This window comes from Cavia porcellus, unplaced genomic scaffold (assembly GCF_034190915.1).
Source record: "Cavia porcellus strain 051 isolate PalLab524CR breed Dunkin Hartley unplaced genomic scaffold, mCavPor4.1 scaffold_33, whole genome shotgun sequence".
Lineage (NCBI taxonomy): Eukaryota > Metazoa > Chordata > Mammalia > Rodentia > Caviidae > Cavia > Cavia porcellus.
Genome location: NW_026947516.1, coordinates 11,421,919 through 11,438,696, shown reverse-complemented (window position 1 = coordinate 11,438,696; position 16,778 = coordinate 11,421,919). Strand labels below are relative to the sequence as shown.

The 16,778-nt window shown below is 39.4% G+C and overlaps 2 protein-coding genes across 4 annotated transcripts in view; both read right to left on the bottom strand.

Moving 5' to 3' along the window:
- Clcn4 (chloride voltage-gated channel 4) overlaps positions 1-1,003 on the bottom strand; it is a 72,966-nt gene extending 71,963 nt beyond the window's left edge. For both annotated transcript variants that reach the window (XM_013144716.3, XM_003462897.5), the window contains exon 1: positions 765-1,003. The gene's annotated coding sequence lies outside the window, so the exon portion shown is untranslated. The remainder of the gene's footprint in view (positions 1-764) is intronic.
- A 12,483-nt stretch (positions 1,004-13,486) lies between these two features.
- The window catches only part of Wwc3 (WWC family member 3), a 107,458-nt gene continuing 104,166 nt past the window's right edge, over positions 13,487-16,778 (bottom strand). For both annotated transcript variants that reach the window (XM_063243023.1, XM_013144719.2), the window contains exon 23: positions 13,487-16,220. In XM_063243023.1, the coding sequence (XP_063099093.1) occupies positions 16,154-16,220 (67 nt within the window). In that variant the 3' untranslated portion in view covers positions 13,487-16,153. The remainder of the gene's footprint in view (positions 16,221-16,778) is intronic.

Here is a 16,778-nt window from a genome sequence, read left to right as displayed (position 1 = left end):
ACAACATATCAATACTACTTACTTTAATATTTAATTATTTAAAATAAAGCACCATTACATGAGCAAAATTGTATCTGGATCTGTATTTATTATCTCACATCTTCTGGTAAAGCACTTAATCTTCCAAGCATGAAAGACTCATTATTTCCCATTGTCTAATTTGTATCACATTCTGAAGTGAGTCATTTTACTACTGCAAAAATATGTACAATGTCAACATTTCTCATTTACAACAGAAACAGCTTTGCGTACAAAGCCTTAGAAAATTCCAACTGTGCTAATTTCATAAGTTTGACATAGTATGTTTCAAACTGAACTGCAGCAATATAAACTTTTTTTTGCCATACCACATAAACGGTTTTGAAAAGTAAAAGTACAAAAGCAGAAACTGTTTTATTTGTATTCCAGTATCATCTAGATTATTTACCTTCACTAGACTTTAAATCACTACATTATCATTTTCTTTGCTCACACCCCCGAAGGGATTGTGAAATAGTTTTCCAAGCGGGTTGGAGTTGAGTTTACTTGCTATTTATTCCAGCAGCTTTCGTGTCCTACATTTAACCCCGGCCCTTTTACCACCATCCCTCCAGATTAACCAAATTTCTGTTCAGAAATTCGATCTCTAATTTGGGGATAAATACAGCCCTTGCCTCTCAAAGAGATCTATTATTTTTAAGACCAAAATTTTAAATCGACAAAGTGGCAGTGGCTTTCTTGGTCACTCTTGTCAGGCTTATTTTTCTGAATGATAAACAACTTACCTTTCGCTGTCAGATTCCTGAGATAACAAGTTAAAATGCTAAGGCGATCCTGCTCTTTTGTGTTGAGAATCTGATGCAGGCAGAAACCAACAAATTCATTTTCTTGCCAGAGGCAAATGTGGATTTCAGCCTCAGGCGCCCAGAGGCCCAGGAGGCAGGCTGGGAGTGTCACGTGTCTGGGCCAGCCACTCAGCCCAGCCCAGTCCACCGGCTCAGTCACCTCTTGGCTCCGGAGCCCGCGGTGCCACTGTCCTTAACCTCCTACCCTTGGTGCAGTCGAGTCTAAAAAAAAATCCAGCTTTCCCCAGAGAGGTCGTCCCGCCCTCAGAGGCTTGGCCTGCCACTGACTGCAAGGATAAGAATTCTCCAGATCAATGGAAGCGGGGGTGTGTAACATCGCCCCTGCAGCCAGAGGAGAACAATAAGAACAACTTGGCTCTCTTTTTGCTTGACTGAAATGACTAAATACAGTACTTTCTTCAGGCTTCCCCCACCCGAAATCACGTTAGTTTCACATTCTCTTTTTCCAAGTGGTTGCTCAATTGCAAATATATATATATATATATATATATATATATATATATATATATATGCCTTAAATGGGCCACGCAATTTTCTACAGAAAGAAAAAATTATTTCAACAACCTCAACCCTCACCCATCAAATGTTCAATTTGGTAAACGTTAAAAAAACAAAAACAAAATGCAGTACCTCCCATGGAATGTAAATTGAATCGTGTTTCAAGGGCAGGGCTGGTAAGCAATTCCTAGCAAAAGGCTTACAAAACATGCATAATTTGACCAATTATTCTGGGTCCACAACAGCTGTGTATATCATTTGCTCCAGTTATTTAGGTCCAGGAATTTGCCCTGGGTGGGTGAAGGGAGTACAGGTATTCAAAGAACTAAGGAAAATTTGACGAAATAATTATAATCTCAAAGCACGGGAAGCAATTTAAATCTCTAAAACTAGAGGATTTGCTAAATTATAAAGTAACAACACATAGCAAAAATATAGTAATACGGTGGTTGATACTTATGGATGAGAAAAGACATTTGTAGTGGATTAATTTTTTAGTTGCAAAGTGTTACATGTGAAGTGATCCATTTTTTTGTGCTCAAGTGTAATATATTTCTACCTACAAATATACTTTCATATATAAAGAAAGAAAATACTTGGGAAAGGGATTCACTACAGTATCAAGTGTGGCATTTCACTGGTTAGTGGGATTAAGGATTCAATTTTTTTCCTTTTTTTAATGTTGCTACACAATCTAATTTTTCACAATTAGCACATACTGATCTTGTAATGAGAAAAAGTTTTCCATAAAACCACCATAGCAGACATGGTCATGGAATAAACATTTTTAGCTAAAATCACTTGACGAGTTTCAAATCATAACCCCAGAACACACACACACACACACACACACACACACACACACACACACACATACACACACACACACACACACACACAAACAATCCCCCACCAAAAAGAAAAAGAAAGAGAAACAATCGCTAGCCTACTATATTATTCTGCTCATAACCATCCTCGGGAAAGAAGATGCCCTTCTAGAAGGGCATAGGTAAAAGTTTAATCATCTTGTTCTCTCTCCTCCCCTTAAACCCACATCCTGCTCTCCCCTGTGTGGAACTAGGATGTTAGTCCTTACCATCCCCTTCATGAGAAGATTATGCAATAGTTATGGAATAACCATTGACTTTTAATTTCTCTATGCTGGCTCCTGTTTTCTTCACATTTTTTAACTCTTTGGATCCTCCACATTTTTCCTCTTAATTGTCTCTCACTTTTCTATAAATGTCGCACAAGGTTTAGAACAGTAGATTTTTTTTTTAAAACTGGGCCTCTCTTTGTAGTTCTGGCTGGCCTAACTCACACTCACTATGTAGCCTGGGTTGGCCTCAATCTGGAGGAGCCTCATGCCTCAGCCTCCCAAGTGCCGTGATTACAGGCATGTGCTGCCACGCCCAGCAGAGCATGCTGGCTCCTAAGGGAGATGCTGCTGCTCTCTTTCTTTGCTGAGATATAGTTTCAGCTGCCACACTTGGGGACTGGGGGGCGGGCAGCAGTGTGCTCTGGGCACTCAGTAGGTGAGGATCAGGGATGCTGCTGAAAATGCTTCTATACACAGGTCTGTCCCCCATGATGGTGAATGATCCAGTCCATCACTAGGGCTGAGTTTGAAAACCCTTGATTTAGAATGACTTATAAAGTATAATTTGATGCCCAAAATGTTCCATTTCCCAGCCACTTGGCAGCCTTCCCCATTGTATAATGTGCTGGAAGCTCTGCTCCTCATAAATCCCTTAAATGTAGTGCGCTGGCGTGTGGGAGTCTAAGTGCAGGTCTGTATGCACACTACTGCCAAAAAGAGACACAAGGAAAAGCTAAGGGGGCTTTCTCTAGAGAGGAGTGTGCAGCGACTCAGGCACAGAGGTGGGTGGGAAATATTCATAGGTTTGGAATGCACTAAATATTTCTAAACCCGACGTGTTTCTTAAGCACTCTTAAATTCATACAGCAAATGTGCAGCATACAGAACACATTGATGCTCAAAATGTCATTTAATTCGGTGGGGGGGGGTGTTCACAACAATACAGCAGGGATAATGTCCTGTCCCCATCTTGCAGACAGGCTTACAGACAGCCATGACATCGATATCAGATTGAGTTCTATGTGGGCGTACCCTGGCTTCTCCTCCGGACTCTGTCCCTGATTGTCCCTTTAACCCTTATGTTGAGCCACAGGACCCTGGGACCCTCACTTAGCACTCTCCAGGTTCTATCCAAATCACTTGGTAGCAGTAAGCCCTGAGCCTGGAAAGGGCTTCATTTACTTGACTTTACATGCCAATATTTAGCTCCAGATTGAGGCCAACCCAGGGCACAACCTTTGCTATTCCATAACTAAAGTCCCCAAATGTTCTCAACCAAAAATTAGCACCTGTCGTCATACACCACCTTGGTGTGTTCCGTGACTCTATTACTATATTACTGCCAGTGCTGTTTAGCCATGCCTTTGCAAGTCTTCATTTTCCCTTCTGGAAAACAGCAGAGAGGGAGGAGGAGTAATAAGTGGTGTCCACCTTTTGGGGCGGGGGAGTATTGTGAGGCTTAAATGAGCCAGCTAGAAACAGGAAGCAGTACTCTATTGGATCCTGGGACACAAGGAAAAAGGTGGACCGTTATATACAATTTTCCAAATAGTCTCCAAGATTTCAAACCAAGTAGAAGTTAATAAAAACTCTACACAACACATACACACACACACACACACACACACACACACACACATACACACACACACGCACATGCACACACACACACACACAAATACGTATTACATATAAAGCCCACATTGCCCAGTTTATTTGTGTGTCATTGTCAACCCACATAAATCCACTTAGGGGAACCAGTAAAACCTGGCTAATTGAACATGGCTACTATCCTTGCCCAGTAATACAGGGACCTCAAACAAACAATAGTCTTGTTTTTACATTTGATATTTTGTGCATTGCAAATTTTTGCATTAATTTTATTTTAATAAATACTGTATTATCTTGATTACTGAGTTTTTGGTACTTTCTTAAATTTTGGTCCCCCAAAAAGGTCTTTTTTTCCCCCCTGGTACCGAGGATTGAACTCACAACTTTGTGCTTGTCAGGCAGGCACTTATGCCACTGAGCTAAATCCCTGGCTAAAAAATGTCTTTCTTGCCGCCTCCAAATTTCAGCCCTTAATATTTGGTAAATTATCCTGTAACTGTGAGTTTTCTAAAACCTGGATGTGAGGAACCTACTTTATCTTTGTGCCCTGAGCTTATTACACCTGAACACATTGTTTTGAATGAATGAATGAATTCCTCCTTCATCTAGCTAGATGTGATGCCTATTAGCCAATGTCAAAAAAGATTTGGGGAGTAAATAAATGGCATTGGACATAAGACCAGCCCTTCCGGAGCATTCTGAGCTGTGTTTACAGGTCACAGTGGACTTCTAAAAGCTGCACACTTGGATCAAATTACTCTGCCATCCACCCAAAGGGCCACCCTTGGCTGATATGATGAGCAATATCTTTACTATCCCTCTGTGTTTTGCAAGGGAGTTGTTGCCAAATGTCTAATTCATTCTAGAAGAGCTAAGAAAGTATTCTACATAACTCTCAGGGATTAAAAAAATAGTCTTGCTTCCTCTAAGAAACTATATGGGTTTTCCTTCTCTGTCATCCTCTAAGAAACTATATGGGTTTTCCTTCTCTGTCAGTAAGAACTGTGTGGTTGTATCTCTTTTTTCTCTTTGGGTATCGTGAACCACAAGATTTTTCCAAGGCCACTCAGTAGGCCCATCTGCTCAAATTGGCAGATGCATGGTGGTGTGCTGGTCAATGTCAAACAACCCAGCTCTCAAAGGGTAGATCATGCTGAGCCTTGATTTATAACATGTGCTTGTTCCTGTGGTGTAAACTCTCCTCCATGGCCAGCTTCACATTACTGAACAGAGAGTTGAAGAACAATGCACAGTAGCCATGATTATATAGCACCTCCACCTGACATGGACCACTGAAGTAATTTGTTTCTTTGTAATCAGACAAGCAAGAGCCTCTGTCACCCTGAATTTGGCCTTTGAAAACAGCTGTTATTTGTCTTGATGCTTTGCATTACAAATATGATCCTTCTAAAATATCACTGACCAAATATAAGCGCCACCACCCACAACTGCTATTTATGTTGAAATTAGTTTAAAGTAAAATTTCAGTTCCTCAGTCACACCAGCCACGTGTTGAATGCACGAGGTCACATGTAGCTAGTGACTACAACTTCGGGTGCAGACACAGAACAAATCCATCATTGCAGATAATTCTATTGGATGGTGCTGTGAAGCATTTCTGCTAAACTAATTCCATTGAGAAAAAGCTAATTTCATTGCTTATTAACCTTGGGATTTTGCCTATAACTGCAAGGTGGAAAAGAAAGTCTGCCCAGCGTTTCTATTGGTGGGAATCATAGAAAGGCATGGGTTTCAAAAGGTTGTGTGCCTCTAGCCAGAGATCTCAGGGAAAAATGCTTCCAAAAGCTGCAAAATGGGGCAGCTTCTGCCTTTGTCTTTGCTGGAAGTCTACAATCATTGTCAAGAAGAAAGGGAGCAACTAATGAGTCGTTTCAAAGCAAAAATTGTGATGCAAGGAAGAGGGTATACATTCCCCAGTACAGAAACAGGTCCTTGAAAGGCATGTACTTCAGTGGTAGGCTGGACAATCATTCCTTCTAAGACATTCATTCCTGAATGATGTTTGTCACATCATAAGACAAAAGAGTCTTGGCAGATGTGATTAAGTTAGGCATCCTGAGATGATGAGTAGATTTACCAAGACTATTCTAATGGGTCCAGTGTCATCAGAATGGTCCTTGTAAGAGGAGATAGGAGGGTCAGTCGGAGAAGGGGGTGTGGAAATGAAAGAAGGTGTCAGAGAGAGAGAGAGCTTTGATTTGAAGGTGCTGCATTGCAGGCCTAGAAGATGAGGCCATAAGGGAATAAACAGGAGTAGCTTCCAGAAGCCTAAAGAGGCAAGGAAACAGTTTTTCTCCTAAAGCTTCCCAGAAGGAATGTGGCCTTTCCATCAGCTGGATGGTAGCCCAATGTGACTCATTTTGAACCTCTGGCTTCCAGAAATATAAAAGAACAGATATGAATTGCTTTAAGCTGCTATGTTTGTGGTCATCTGTTGCAACAGTATTGAAATCAAATCTCTTGAGACCCAGAGATGCCTGAAACAAAATTACAAAGGTGGGCCAAAAAGAGAGACCACATCCCAGGACAAGTTCCTATAACTTCCAGCAGCCAGACCAGACAGCAGTTGGAAAATGTCACATAGACCAGAGCTGAGAGCATTTTTTTACGAAGCAATGTTAACAAATGTAAATAGCCAAACTAGCTGCTTAAAGAAAACATTTTTAGAATCTCCAACAAAGCACAACATAACATTAAACTATGGAGAAACTGATTCAGCTAAAGCAAAATAGATAAAAAATACAGAACAAGAAGGCACAAAGATAAGCAAAGAAAAATAAAAACATAAAATGAAAGCTGCTGTTATATTCTTGGTAACTGATAAATCAGAATTGGAAGCAGAGATACAATGAAAATTAAGAGACTTTAATGCCGGAGCTTCTAAGTATGCAGCAAGAGCTTTCAAAAGCAGGAGCTACCAGTGTGGTGAAGAAAACTAGAAACATTAACACACATAGACCTAGACACCCAGCTTGGCTTCAGTAGATGGAGAGCACCCAGATAGCATGACTAATGGCCAGGCAAATAGAGACTGGATATGAACAGGTAACTATGCATTGTGGCTGTCATGCATGTGTGCCCTGCTACCTTAATTCATGTCCACTCCAAGCCTCAGAATATGATTTTCTTAGAAATAGCACCTTGGCTGATGTATTTCATTGAGGGTCTTTACAGTGAAAGTAGGGGTGGGCCATAAATCCAAGGACTGGTGTTTTCATGAGGAAAAGGAGAAGATTTGAAGAGAAAGAGACACACAGGGAAGGAGGCTGCATGAAAGCAGAGGATTGGGGTAAAGTAATGTAGCCACAAGTTGGTGGCCTGGAGCGATCAGGAGCAAAAACAGGCAGAATGGGGCCTCCCTTTGACCCTTCAGAGGTAGCTTTTCCTACCCACAACTGGATTTCAGACTCCAGAACTTGGAGACAATACATTTCTGGTGTTTTAAGTCATCAACATTGTGGTAATTTGTTACGGCAGACCCAGAAAGTAATACCATATGTATGAATGTATGTGTGTATATGTGAATCAATCAATCTCTGAACCATAATTATGCAGAATGTAACTGATTTTCAGAGTAGTCACAGAACTGACTCTATCATAGGCCACAAAGAAAACCTTAATAGATTCCAAAGAATAAAAATAACATAAACAGGATTGTCTGACTACATTGCAGTGAAGCTAGAAACTAACAAAAATTTGCGCAGACCTTTACATCTGGAAAAACTTAAAAAGTAGCAATAAACATATTGTGCATTGAAAAAGAAATCCAAGATACAATGATAAGCTTTTTAGAAATGGTGATAATGAAAGCTCAACTTATCAGTTGATGGGAAAAAACTTTACAGCACTAACTTGATTCAGTGATGTGCTTTTTAGAGTAAAAAAAAAATCATCCTGAACTCAGACAACCATAAAAAAGACAACTATGGGAGACACAATAAAGCAGAAAGAAGGATTATTAAAAATAAAAGCACTTTAATGTTTGTTTAATCCATCAAACAGAAAATAGCAAACTAATAAAACACAAAGTTGCTTTTCTTTTAAGAGTAGGGAGATTTTTTAAATTCAACAACTGACCTAATGGAGAAAAGAATGAGAAAGACAACACAAATATAGAAAACAGCATGAGGAGAAAAGCTGCAAATGTAAGGAAATTAGAAAAGACTGCTCTGTACAAAAAGCAAATCAACTTTTTTAAAACTATGACTTACCAAAACTGACCTCAAGAGGTAAGTTTTGAAAGGCCACATTCCACAGGAGAAATAGATAACATGACTTAAAGAGCTTCCCTGCAAAAATAAAACTTAAAAAAAAAAAAAAAACTTGTAACATCCCAGATGGCTTTGCAGCAGAATTTGCTCCAATTCACCCCACAAGCCAAGAAGAAGAAGAAAATCTTCCACATTTGTTTTATGGAGAATGACATTGATTTTCCACCTGGCAATGATTTCACTACAAAAAAATTTAGTATAGCAATGCCAAAATCATAAATACTCACAAAATGATCCCAAAGCACATTAAAATATACTTATCATGACCACTGGAGTTTATGTTGCAAAAGTAAGGGTAGTTCTCTGTTGGGAAATTCACTAGAACAATTAATAATCTTGTTACAACTAACAAGGAAAATTATATGCTCATCTCAGTAAATGGAGAAGAGGAATTTGAAAATAATCCAGTTCCTATTTATGTGAAAAACAAGAAAATAGAAATGGATGGATGCTTTCTTAACATCGTAAGTAGTGTGTGTGTGTGTGTGTGTGTCCACACGCACATGCACAAGTGTGTGCGAGAGAGGGAGGGGCATACTCTCTAAAGCTTTCACGTTATTTAATAGGGAAACACTAGCTACTGTGGTTTAACTGTGCTCTGTCCCTTCCAAAATCCATGTTGACCTTTGACTGCCACTGTGGCAGTTCTGGGAAGTGGGGCCTTTAAAGGGTGATAGGTGGTTATGATGAGACTGATGCCTTTCTGTCTTTATGCAAAGATAGAAAACAAAAATGACAAGAACCTAGCAAGAAACACCCAAAATTTATATGGCATAAAACTGGAAAGCATTCCTCAGAGACACAAGCTTAGTCTTGAACAACTGAAAATACATCATATTTTCTTTGTTGAGAGGATTCTACCTCATAAAGATGCCAGACCTCCCAAATTTGTAAGTTTAATGCAATTCCAGTTAAGAGTTCTTCCATTATTTTTCCTAGAGCTAGACAAGTCAATTATGAAATTCACTTGGAAGAACAAATAAAAATAGCCATGAATGCACTGAAAAAGATGAAGGAAAGCAGAGCTACCCCTGGCAAAGATTAAAGGTTACCAGCAGTCTCTGCAATGGGAGCAGCGTCACTCCCAATTGCACTGATTTAGACTAGGTTGTGATTTCTTACCTCTGCAAGTAGCAGGAACTCATAAATGTGATGGTTCTAGTGGTGAGGCTGTGGGGGGACTGTCTCACACAGTACTGGTGAGAATACAAAATGATACACTCCCAAGAAGGGAAGTGCAATGATACCTAGCGGGATTCCATATTAACCTACCACCCTGAGGTTTTGATTCTAAGGATCACAGAAATACTGGTAAAAATGGGAAGAGATGTCTCCAGGAGATGTTAATTGTGGAGTTGTTTTTGTTAGTAGTAGAGATTGAACCCAGGACTTTGACATGCCCTTCCTTTCAGAGATAAGATCTTGCTAAAGTGCCCAGGTTGAGCTTGAACTTGTAATTCTGCTGCTTCAATCTCTCAAGGGTGCTGTTGTCATTTTTTAATAGAAGGAGAACAGCAACAATCAGAAGATGGTTGAATACATTTTAGTAATCTACTAATGCATTCTGCAAAGTTAAAAAGGAATGAGAAATACCCACATGTATCACTCTGGGGGGTGTACACATGGGAAGAATGTATTTTACATGTAGGATAGATGTGAATTTTGGGGGAGCAGAAAGCAAAATTAAGGGAGTGAATTGTGAGCTTTTGATGGCCCCAAAGATATGTGAACCTGGAAACTGGGAAAGTGACCTTACCTAGAACAAGTCTTTGCAGAGGCAATTAAATTAAAATCGCAAATTCAGATCATCCTGGATTACCAGGTGGGCCCTAAATCCAATGACAGGAGGTGTTTTTATCAGAGACAAGAGAAGATAGAAACAAAAGAGTGGGTAATGTGAGGGTGGGAATATAGGTTAGAAGAAAATTGGTACAGCAGTCATTACAGATTTTTGGTGGTCCCTAGGAGGTGTGTGTGTGGGGTACATGCTAAACAAGCCTCTACCACTGACCCACTCCTCCCAGCCCCCTAGGATATATTTTTAAGTTAAAAAGCCGGTGATGAAGTGTATTTGTTGTTACCATATATTCAAGAAAGAGGAGAAACAAATATACATGTGTACATATTTATACATACACATTTACATGTATATATGTGTAATATCTGTATATATGAACACATGAATAAAATGTATGTATGAATATGACTTTTTAAAATGAAATATTTTAATGGATACCTATAAAGAGAGAAACAAGATAGAGGAACAAGAATAAAAATTAGACTCCTTTGAATATAACTGGTTTTGTGTGTCTTTGGAACCATCACTATATGTTACACATTTATATAATAAAATTTAAAAGACCAACCCATAAAAAGCACACTAGCTGGCACAGGGCAGCTATTCAGAGGCTGAGGTAGGAGGATTACAAGTGTAAAGCCAGTCTGCGTAATTGACCCTGACTCAAAATAGAAATTTAAAAAGGGATGGGGATTTAGCCTGGTATAGGATTTATTTAGTATAAAGAAGCCCCTGCCTCCATCTCCAGCAGCTTAAATAATCCAAATAAAAAGGAACACACATGTATCAGGCCAATAGTTTAACCACAAGAAAAAGGAATATTCACAGTTACCTTATAGTAATTTTTTTTTTTTTTTGGTCTTTTTGAGACAGTCTCACTATGCAGTTCAGGCTGGTCGAGCTTACTTTGTAAACCAGGCTGGTCTCAAACTCACAGTGATCCTTCTGCCCCAGCCTGCTGATCATAGTAATTTTCGTTATTTACTGAGGTGCTGGAAATTGAACCCAGGGCTCTGCATATGCTAGGCGCATGTTGTGCCACCGAGCTACACTTCCAGACCATAGTAATTTGACAGTATCTTCCTAGTAAGACACACCATAAGGACTAAAGCAACTTTAAGAAAAATTTCAAGAGACATCCAGGAACTATACTGTTTTGCTATTTAAACACACACACACACACACACACACACACACACACACACACACAAACACACACGATATGGGATAAAGCAAATGAGTGGGGACCCGGTGTTCTATTTCTAGCACATCTTTTTTAATTCTTATAAAATATTGTCTAGCTAGATACCCATTAACAAGGACTAAAAATAATGGTTAATCTGATAGAGACAAGAACCTCTGGTACCAAGAAAGTAAGTCACCCTGGGAAAATGACCAATTCTAGATTAGAAACATCTGGCCATGCAGGATGGCAAGGAAGCCATCCCAGACCTCTGAGGTCATAACAAAAGGGCCCAGGAGTCACCCCGGAGAGGCTTCGCTAGCTAAAGACAAGTGAATTGTGAATCAACAAATGAAACTCCAGTGGATTAAGGAACCATCAACATTCTAAATCCATGTGCTGATAATAATACAAAGGAAATCTCAAAAATCAAAACCAGGGGCTGGGGATTTAGCTCAGCAGCATAAGCACCTGCCTTGCAAGCAGGCAGTTGTGAGTTTGATCCCCAGTACCGATAAAAAGGAAAAAGTAAAAAAAAAAAAAAATCAAAACCAAATTGGCCATCACTGCACAATGGTAGCAAAATAATTCATTTACCGCAGGATAACCAAATAGATCAGTAAGTTTCTTTTTATAAGTTTGTAATCATCAGTAACTGGCAACAAATCAAAGGATTAAAGTATCATTTTGCCAGTTCTTAGGGAAACAATTATCAATAGACATTATCAATAACTTCTGATATTGCAAAAATACTATAGGATACTGTACGTCACCTGGTGGATAAGCATAGGTAGGTCTTGCCATCCACTCCACCAAAAAGACAGAAAATATATATAAAATACATTGTGCTCCAATTACCAAATTATAGGCACATTCTAGGGAACATGTTCATAGGAACACAATCAGCTAAGTCCAGAAAGTAGCGATCCATAGGACATGCAACCTGTTAAACAAATTTCATGTGTTTCCAATCCTGTGGACTGAAAGCCAGACATAACATTGAGAAAGCACTTTTCACCTACAAGGACTGCTATAATTGAAATGACATAACAAGTGTTGGTCAGGATGTGGAGAAAGTGAAATCCTGGCACATTGCTGGCAGGAATCCAAAATGGTGTAGCTGCTTTGGACAAGCCTGGCAGTTCTTCAGATGGTTAAATAAGGAGTTATCACACAACCCAGCAATTCCACTCCTATATGTGTGTACCCAAGAGAAATGAAAATATATTCACACAAATTCTGGAACAGGGAAGATCACATCAGCATTATTTATAATATCCCAAAAGTGGAATCAACCTAAAAGTCATTCATCAATTGATGAATAAATGAAATGTAGTATATCCATACAAATGATTATGCAGTCATGACGATGAAATATTGATGTAAGCTACAATATGGGTGAACCTTGAAAGCATTATCCAAATTATATTTTTATAATTCCACCTCTATAAAAGGTCTGAATGGACAAACCCATAGAGAAACACCTAGCAATGAGGAACGACATCTAATAGGTGCGAGTTCCTTTTTAAGGTGATGAAGATGTACCAAAATTATTATGGTGATATTTGTACAACTATGAATAGATTAAAATTGCTGAAATATATGCTTTAATTGGGTAAATTGTATGATATATGAATTATATCTTGTTTACCAATAAAACCCAGATATTAAAAAATCATAAGTGTGTTGAATTTAGATTTTCAGAGTTAAAAGAATGACAAATGGAAAAGTAAACTTTGGATATTTAGTAACATTAAGGAATAATTAGATGCTAAAGTATAAGGACATTTACATGTGGCATTTTCCCAGTTTAGCAATACATACTGAAATACTTACAGAAGACATGATATGGAATATGGGATGTGCATCAAATCACAAAGAGGGGGACATGGGTGAAGGTGCAGACAATATAAGATCAGTCATGACTGACCCATGTTGAAGTCAAGTGAGGGCTGTATGTGTATCCCGTTTTACTATCCCTGATTGTATACCTCTTTTTATGCTTTAAAGTGTGATTACTTACTTACTTATTTGTGTTGGGGATGGAACCTAGGGTCTCATTCATGCTAAGCACACACTCCCCACTAAGCTACACACCAAGCTCATTTTTATATATTTAAATCCCCCAAATTACAAGGTTTCTTTAAAAACACACACACATTTTCACTTTGTTCTTAAGGCGTTAGTTTAATTTCATAGAAGAAATAGTTTCAAACAATACAAATGACACAATCAGAGAAAACAGTGACAAAAAACAGAGATGAGTACTGATTATAACTTACTCCCACAACAGAAAGTTACTTACTTCAGCGATTATCAATCAAAGCCTGACAATACAGTGATTAGATAAAAGTGAAAACCAAATTCCCTTTTACACATAGTGCTGTTTCTAAAAACCCAAGAGGCAGAATTCTGATCATTTCTGGACCAGAACTGCTCATAAAACATGGCAGAGTATCTTTTCTTGCAAGGCCCCTCATATGCACAAATTTAAACAGCAGATGAAAATGCCCCTTAAGCAGGTATGTGCTATGTTTTCTGGGTGTGGCAGTTTTAACTAGCTGGCAGTCACCAAGTCATGAGTGAGAAGCGGAGGGTGCTTCGTGTCCTCCTGCTTGCCTGGGCAGCACCCCACCCACACTGTGCATCTCTCAGAACTGCTCCCTTCTCCTCTCACTGGTCTAGATTAGCTGGGGTTCCAATCAGCTGCAAAAGCAGTCACAGGTGGGATGGCAGGGAGAGGTGACACAGAAAAGTGGCAGACATAGGTGTTCCTTGGACTGACACCATGGCAGGGCCTGCAGCTGTTTTTTTCAGAGCAAAGGTGAAATTCTTTAAAAAACCAAAATCCTGGGGGTGGGACAAAAGCACTCTACCTGGACATCTGCATGACCTGAACTGTGACGGTGGAAAAACACTTGTCTGGGGCCTTTTAGTATTGGCATAGTGGGCTTGAACCTTAATGGAGTTAGCAGAAAAGTTACCTCAACTCACCAACTCAGTTAGAGTGAGCTACCTTGGGCAGCTGCTAAAAAGTGGTACAGAGTCACTGTGTCCAGGGCACTGTCCCGCACCCAGGGGGCCATGCATGTGAGTCTTGAACACTCTGCCCTGCACACACCTTGGCATCCAGCAGCAGATGGCTCTTATTAGAGTTTAAGCTCTCAACCACCTAGGGGCTAGCCTGCTCAGCACTGCCCTCTGCAGACTGGCAGCTCTCCTAAGAATTGATGCTCTAGGGCTCTACCTCTGTCATGCGCTGGTACAAAAAGGAACTGGCAAAAAAAAAAAAAAAAAAAAAAAAAAAAAAAAAGCGAAAAAGCAAGACTAAAAGCAGGAATACATAGCAAGAGATGACAACCATGAAAAGCATTAAAGTTTTCAGTCTTACCACCACTAACAAATTCCTTTGTCCGTGATTGGTCACATGTCAATGAAACACTTTTACAAAATTCATTCTTAATAAATGTAAAAAGGAAAGTGGGTTATATGGGGAGGGGGTGTTATAGATCAATAAGAAGAGAGATCTGATTAACGGGGGCATTTCTAGGGGTGGGGAAGAAAGATCTAGGAAAAGAATGTTCTGTTTTCTTTGACATTTCCTCATTCACTCGTCCAAGATCTCAGAAAGGAGAGTGCATTTCACATGCAATAAATATGTACTGGCAAACGATTTCTCCCATTTGGCATTTTAAAGAATAATGGCATATTTCGTTACATTAATTTTTTTCCCCTCATGTGCTAGTTCTAAGATTTGGTGAAGAACATTGGGTAGATTCCAATATGGGGGTGGGGCGTTTTGATTTAATTCAAACACTCTCCTATAAATGACTCACTGGGTAACTCGAGGTGCCTGCAAGTCCTTCTCTTCACAAAATAAAGCACCTTCCAAGGTTATGTCTATGCTGTGATGCTGTCCGGCTACACTGCAAGTGTGCGCCCTGTGCTCCCTTTTCACTTTCCTACAGGAAGCAGGAGCTTACCCGCGCCTCTTCCCTTAGGAGGAGATGGAGAGCGCGAGAGTTGGGGCTGCACTCGATGTGACAAGTGCGAGCAGTGTGGACAGCTACCGTGGACAGGCAGGTTGAAACCTGGGACACTGGAGCCTCTGTCACCGGCTTCAGACTTGTGGGAAGCACAAAAAGATGCATCAGACGACAACACAGCAATGAAGAGCAATCAGTGCCCAGTATGCATGGGACACCGAGCCCAGCACTGCACACATGGCTTAATGAATCAGGACTGAAACACTGCAGCTGATGTGTTAACAGGACAAAAAGAGAGCGAGAGTGTACAATACACACGGCACATGCGCGTATGAGAAACGGATACAAGTGACAAATTTAGTACATAGTGTTTGCGTTTCGGGTGTCAGAAACAAAACCGGCCCCAAGTCCCATTCTAATCCATGACAATACTGAAGAACAAAATTTCAGTCTTAAAATACATCATAAAGTCAGTATTTTCCTTCAAGGAAAAAAAGTACTATAAATAAATTACAATACAGTGAATTTGCCTGAACTCACTTCGTTTCTGTCTTCCAGCCTTTAAGTCAAATAAAACAGTGTAAAAACTGTACACTCTTAACATGATAGTTGATCTTTTATAAAATAACCTGTCTTCAGAGATGTCGATTTCACAACAAGGGAAAACCAAGCCCTGTTGCCGTCACTATTATAAAATATATATGTATAGATATATGTTTCTTTACAAAATGTGTATATTAATAGCTTTGCACAAATATTTTAAAAGACAAATTTAGCTAATCTAAGAACTTCATGAAAATAAAACAAGCAGATAAATACTTCATGTGCACAACGCACTACATCAAACGTCATCAGCTGGGAGAGGAGGTATGTTAATCCTTGGTCTTGTAAAAAATGCTATCTTCTCCCTAGAATTAGAAGGAATTACATGTTAGAAGCTCATCCGAACATACTGAAAGCTAACTGGAGGCTCTCATGACAACAATGTTTCCTCTTACTCACAGAACAAACTAAATTTAAATTCCCAACAACACATCTGTTTGTAGACAGAATCTCTAAATCTTATAGAAGTTATGAAGCCCCACGATGATACGGGTGTATTTATTTCAATTGCCCAAAACAGTGCCTGGTATATAGTGAGTGCACAGGAAATATTTGTTCTACTTACATATGCATGAAAAATGAAAGCCTGTATGGATGAGTTTCTCAATCATAATTAAATGACATCAATAGTATTTTATGCTAGTTTATGATGGGGCTATGAATATCAAGAGCACACAATAATTTAGGCTAAAAGTCAAGCAAGTATTATTCAGGAATGAAACCATCTACTATGTGGATGAACTTTAAAAACATTGTAAGTGAAAGAAGCTAGATGCGTGCGATGTGTTAATTTTTTTGTTGTTGTCTTTTTTGAGACTGGCTCTCGCTATGCAATTCAGGCTGGCCTTGAGCTCATTTTGTAG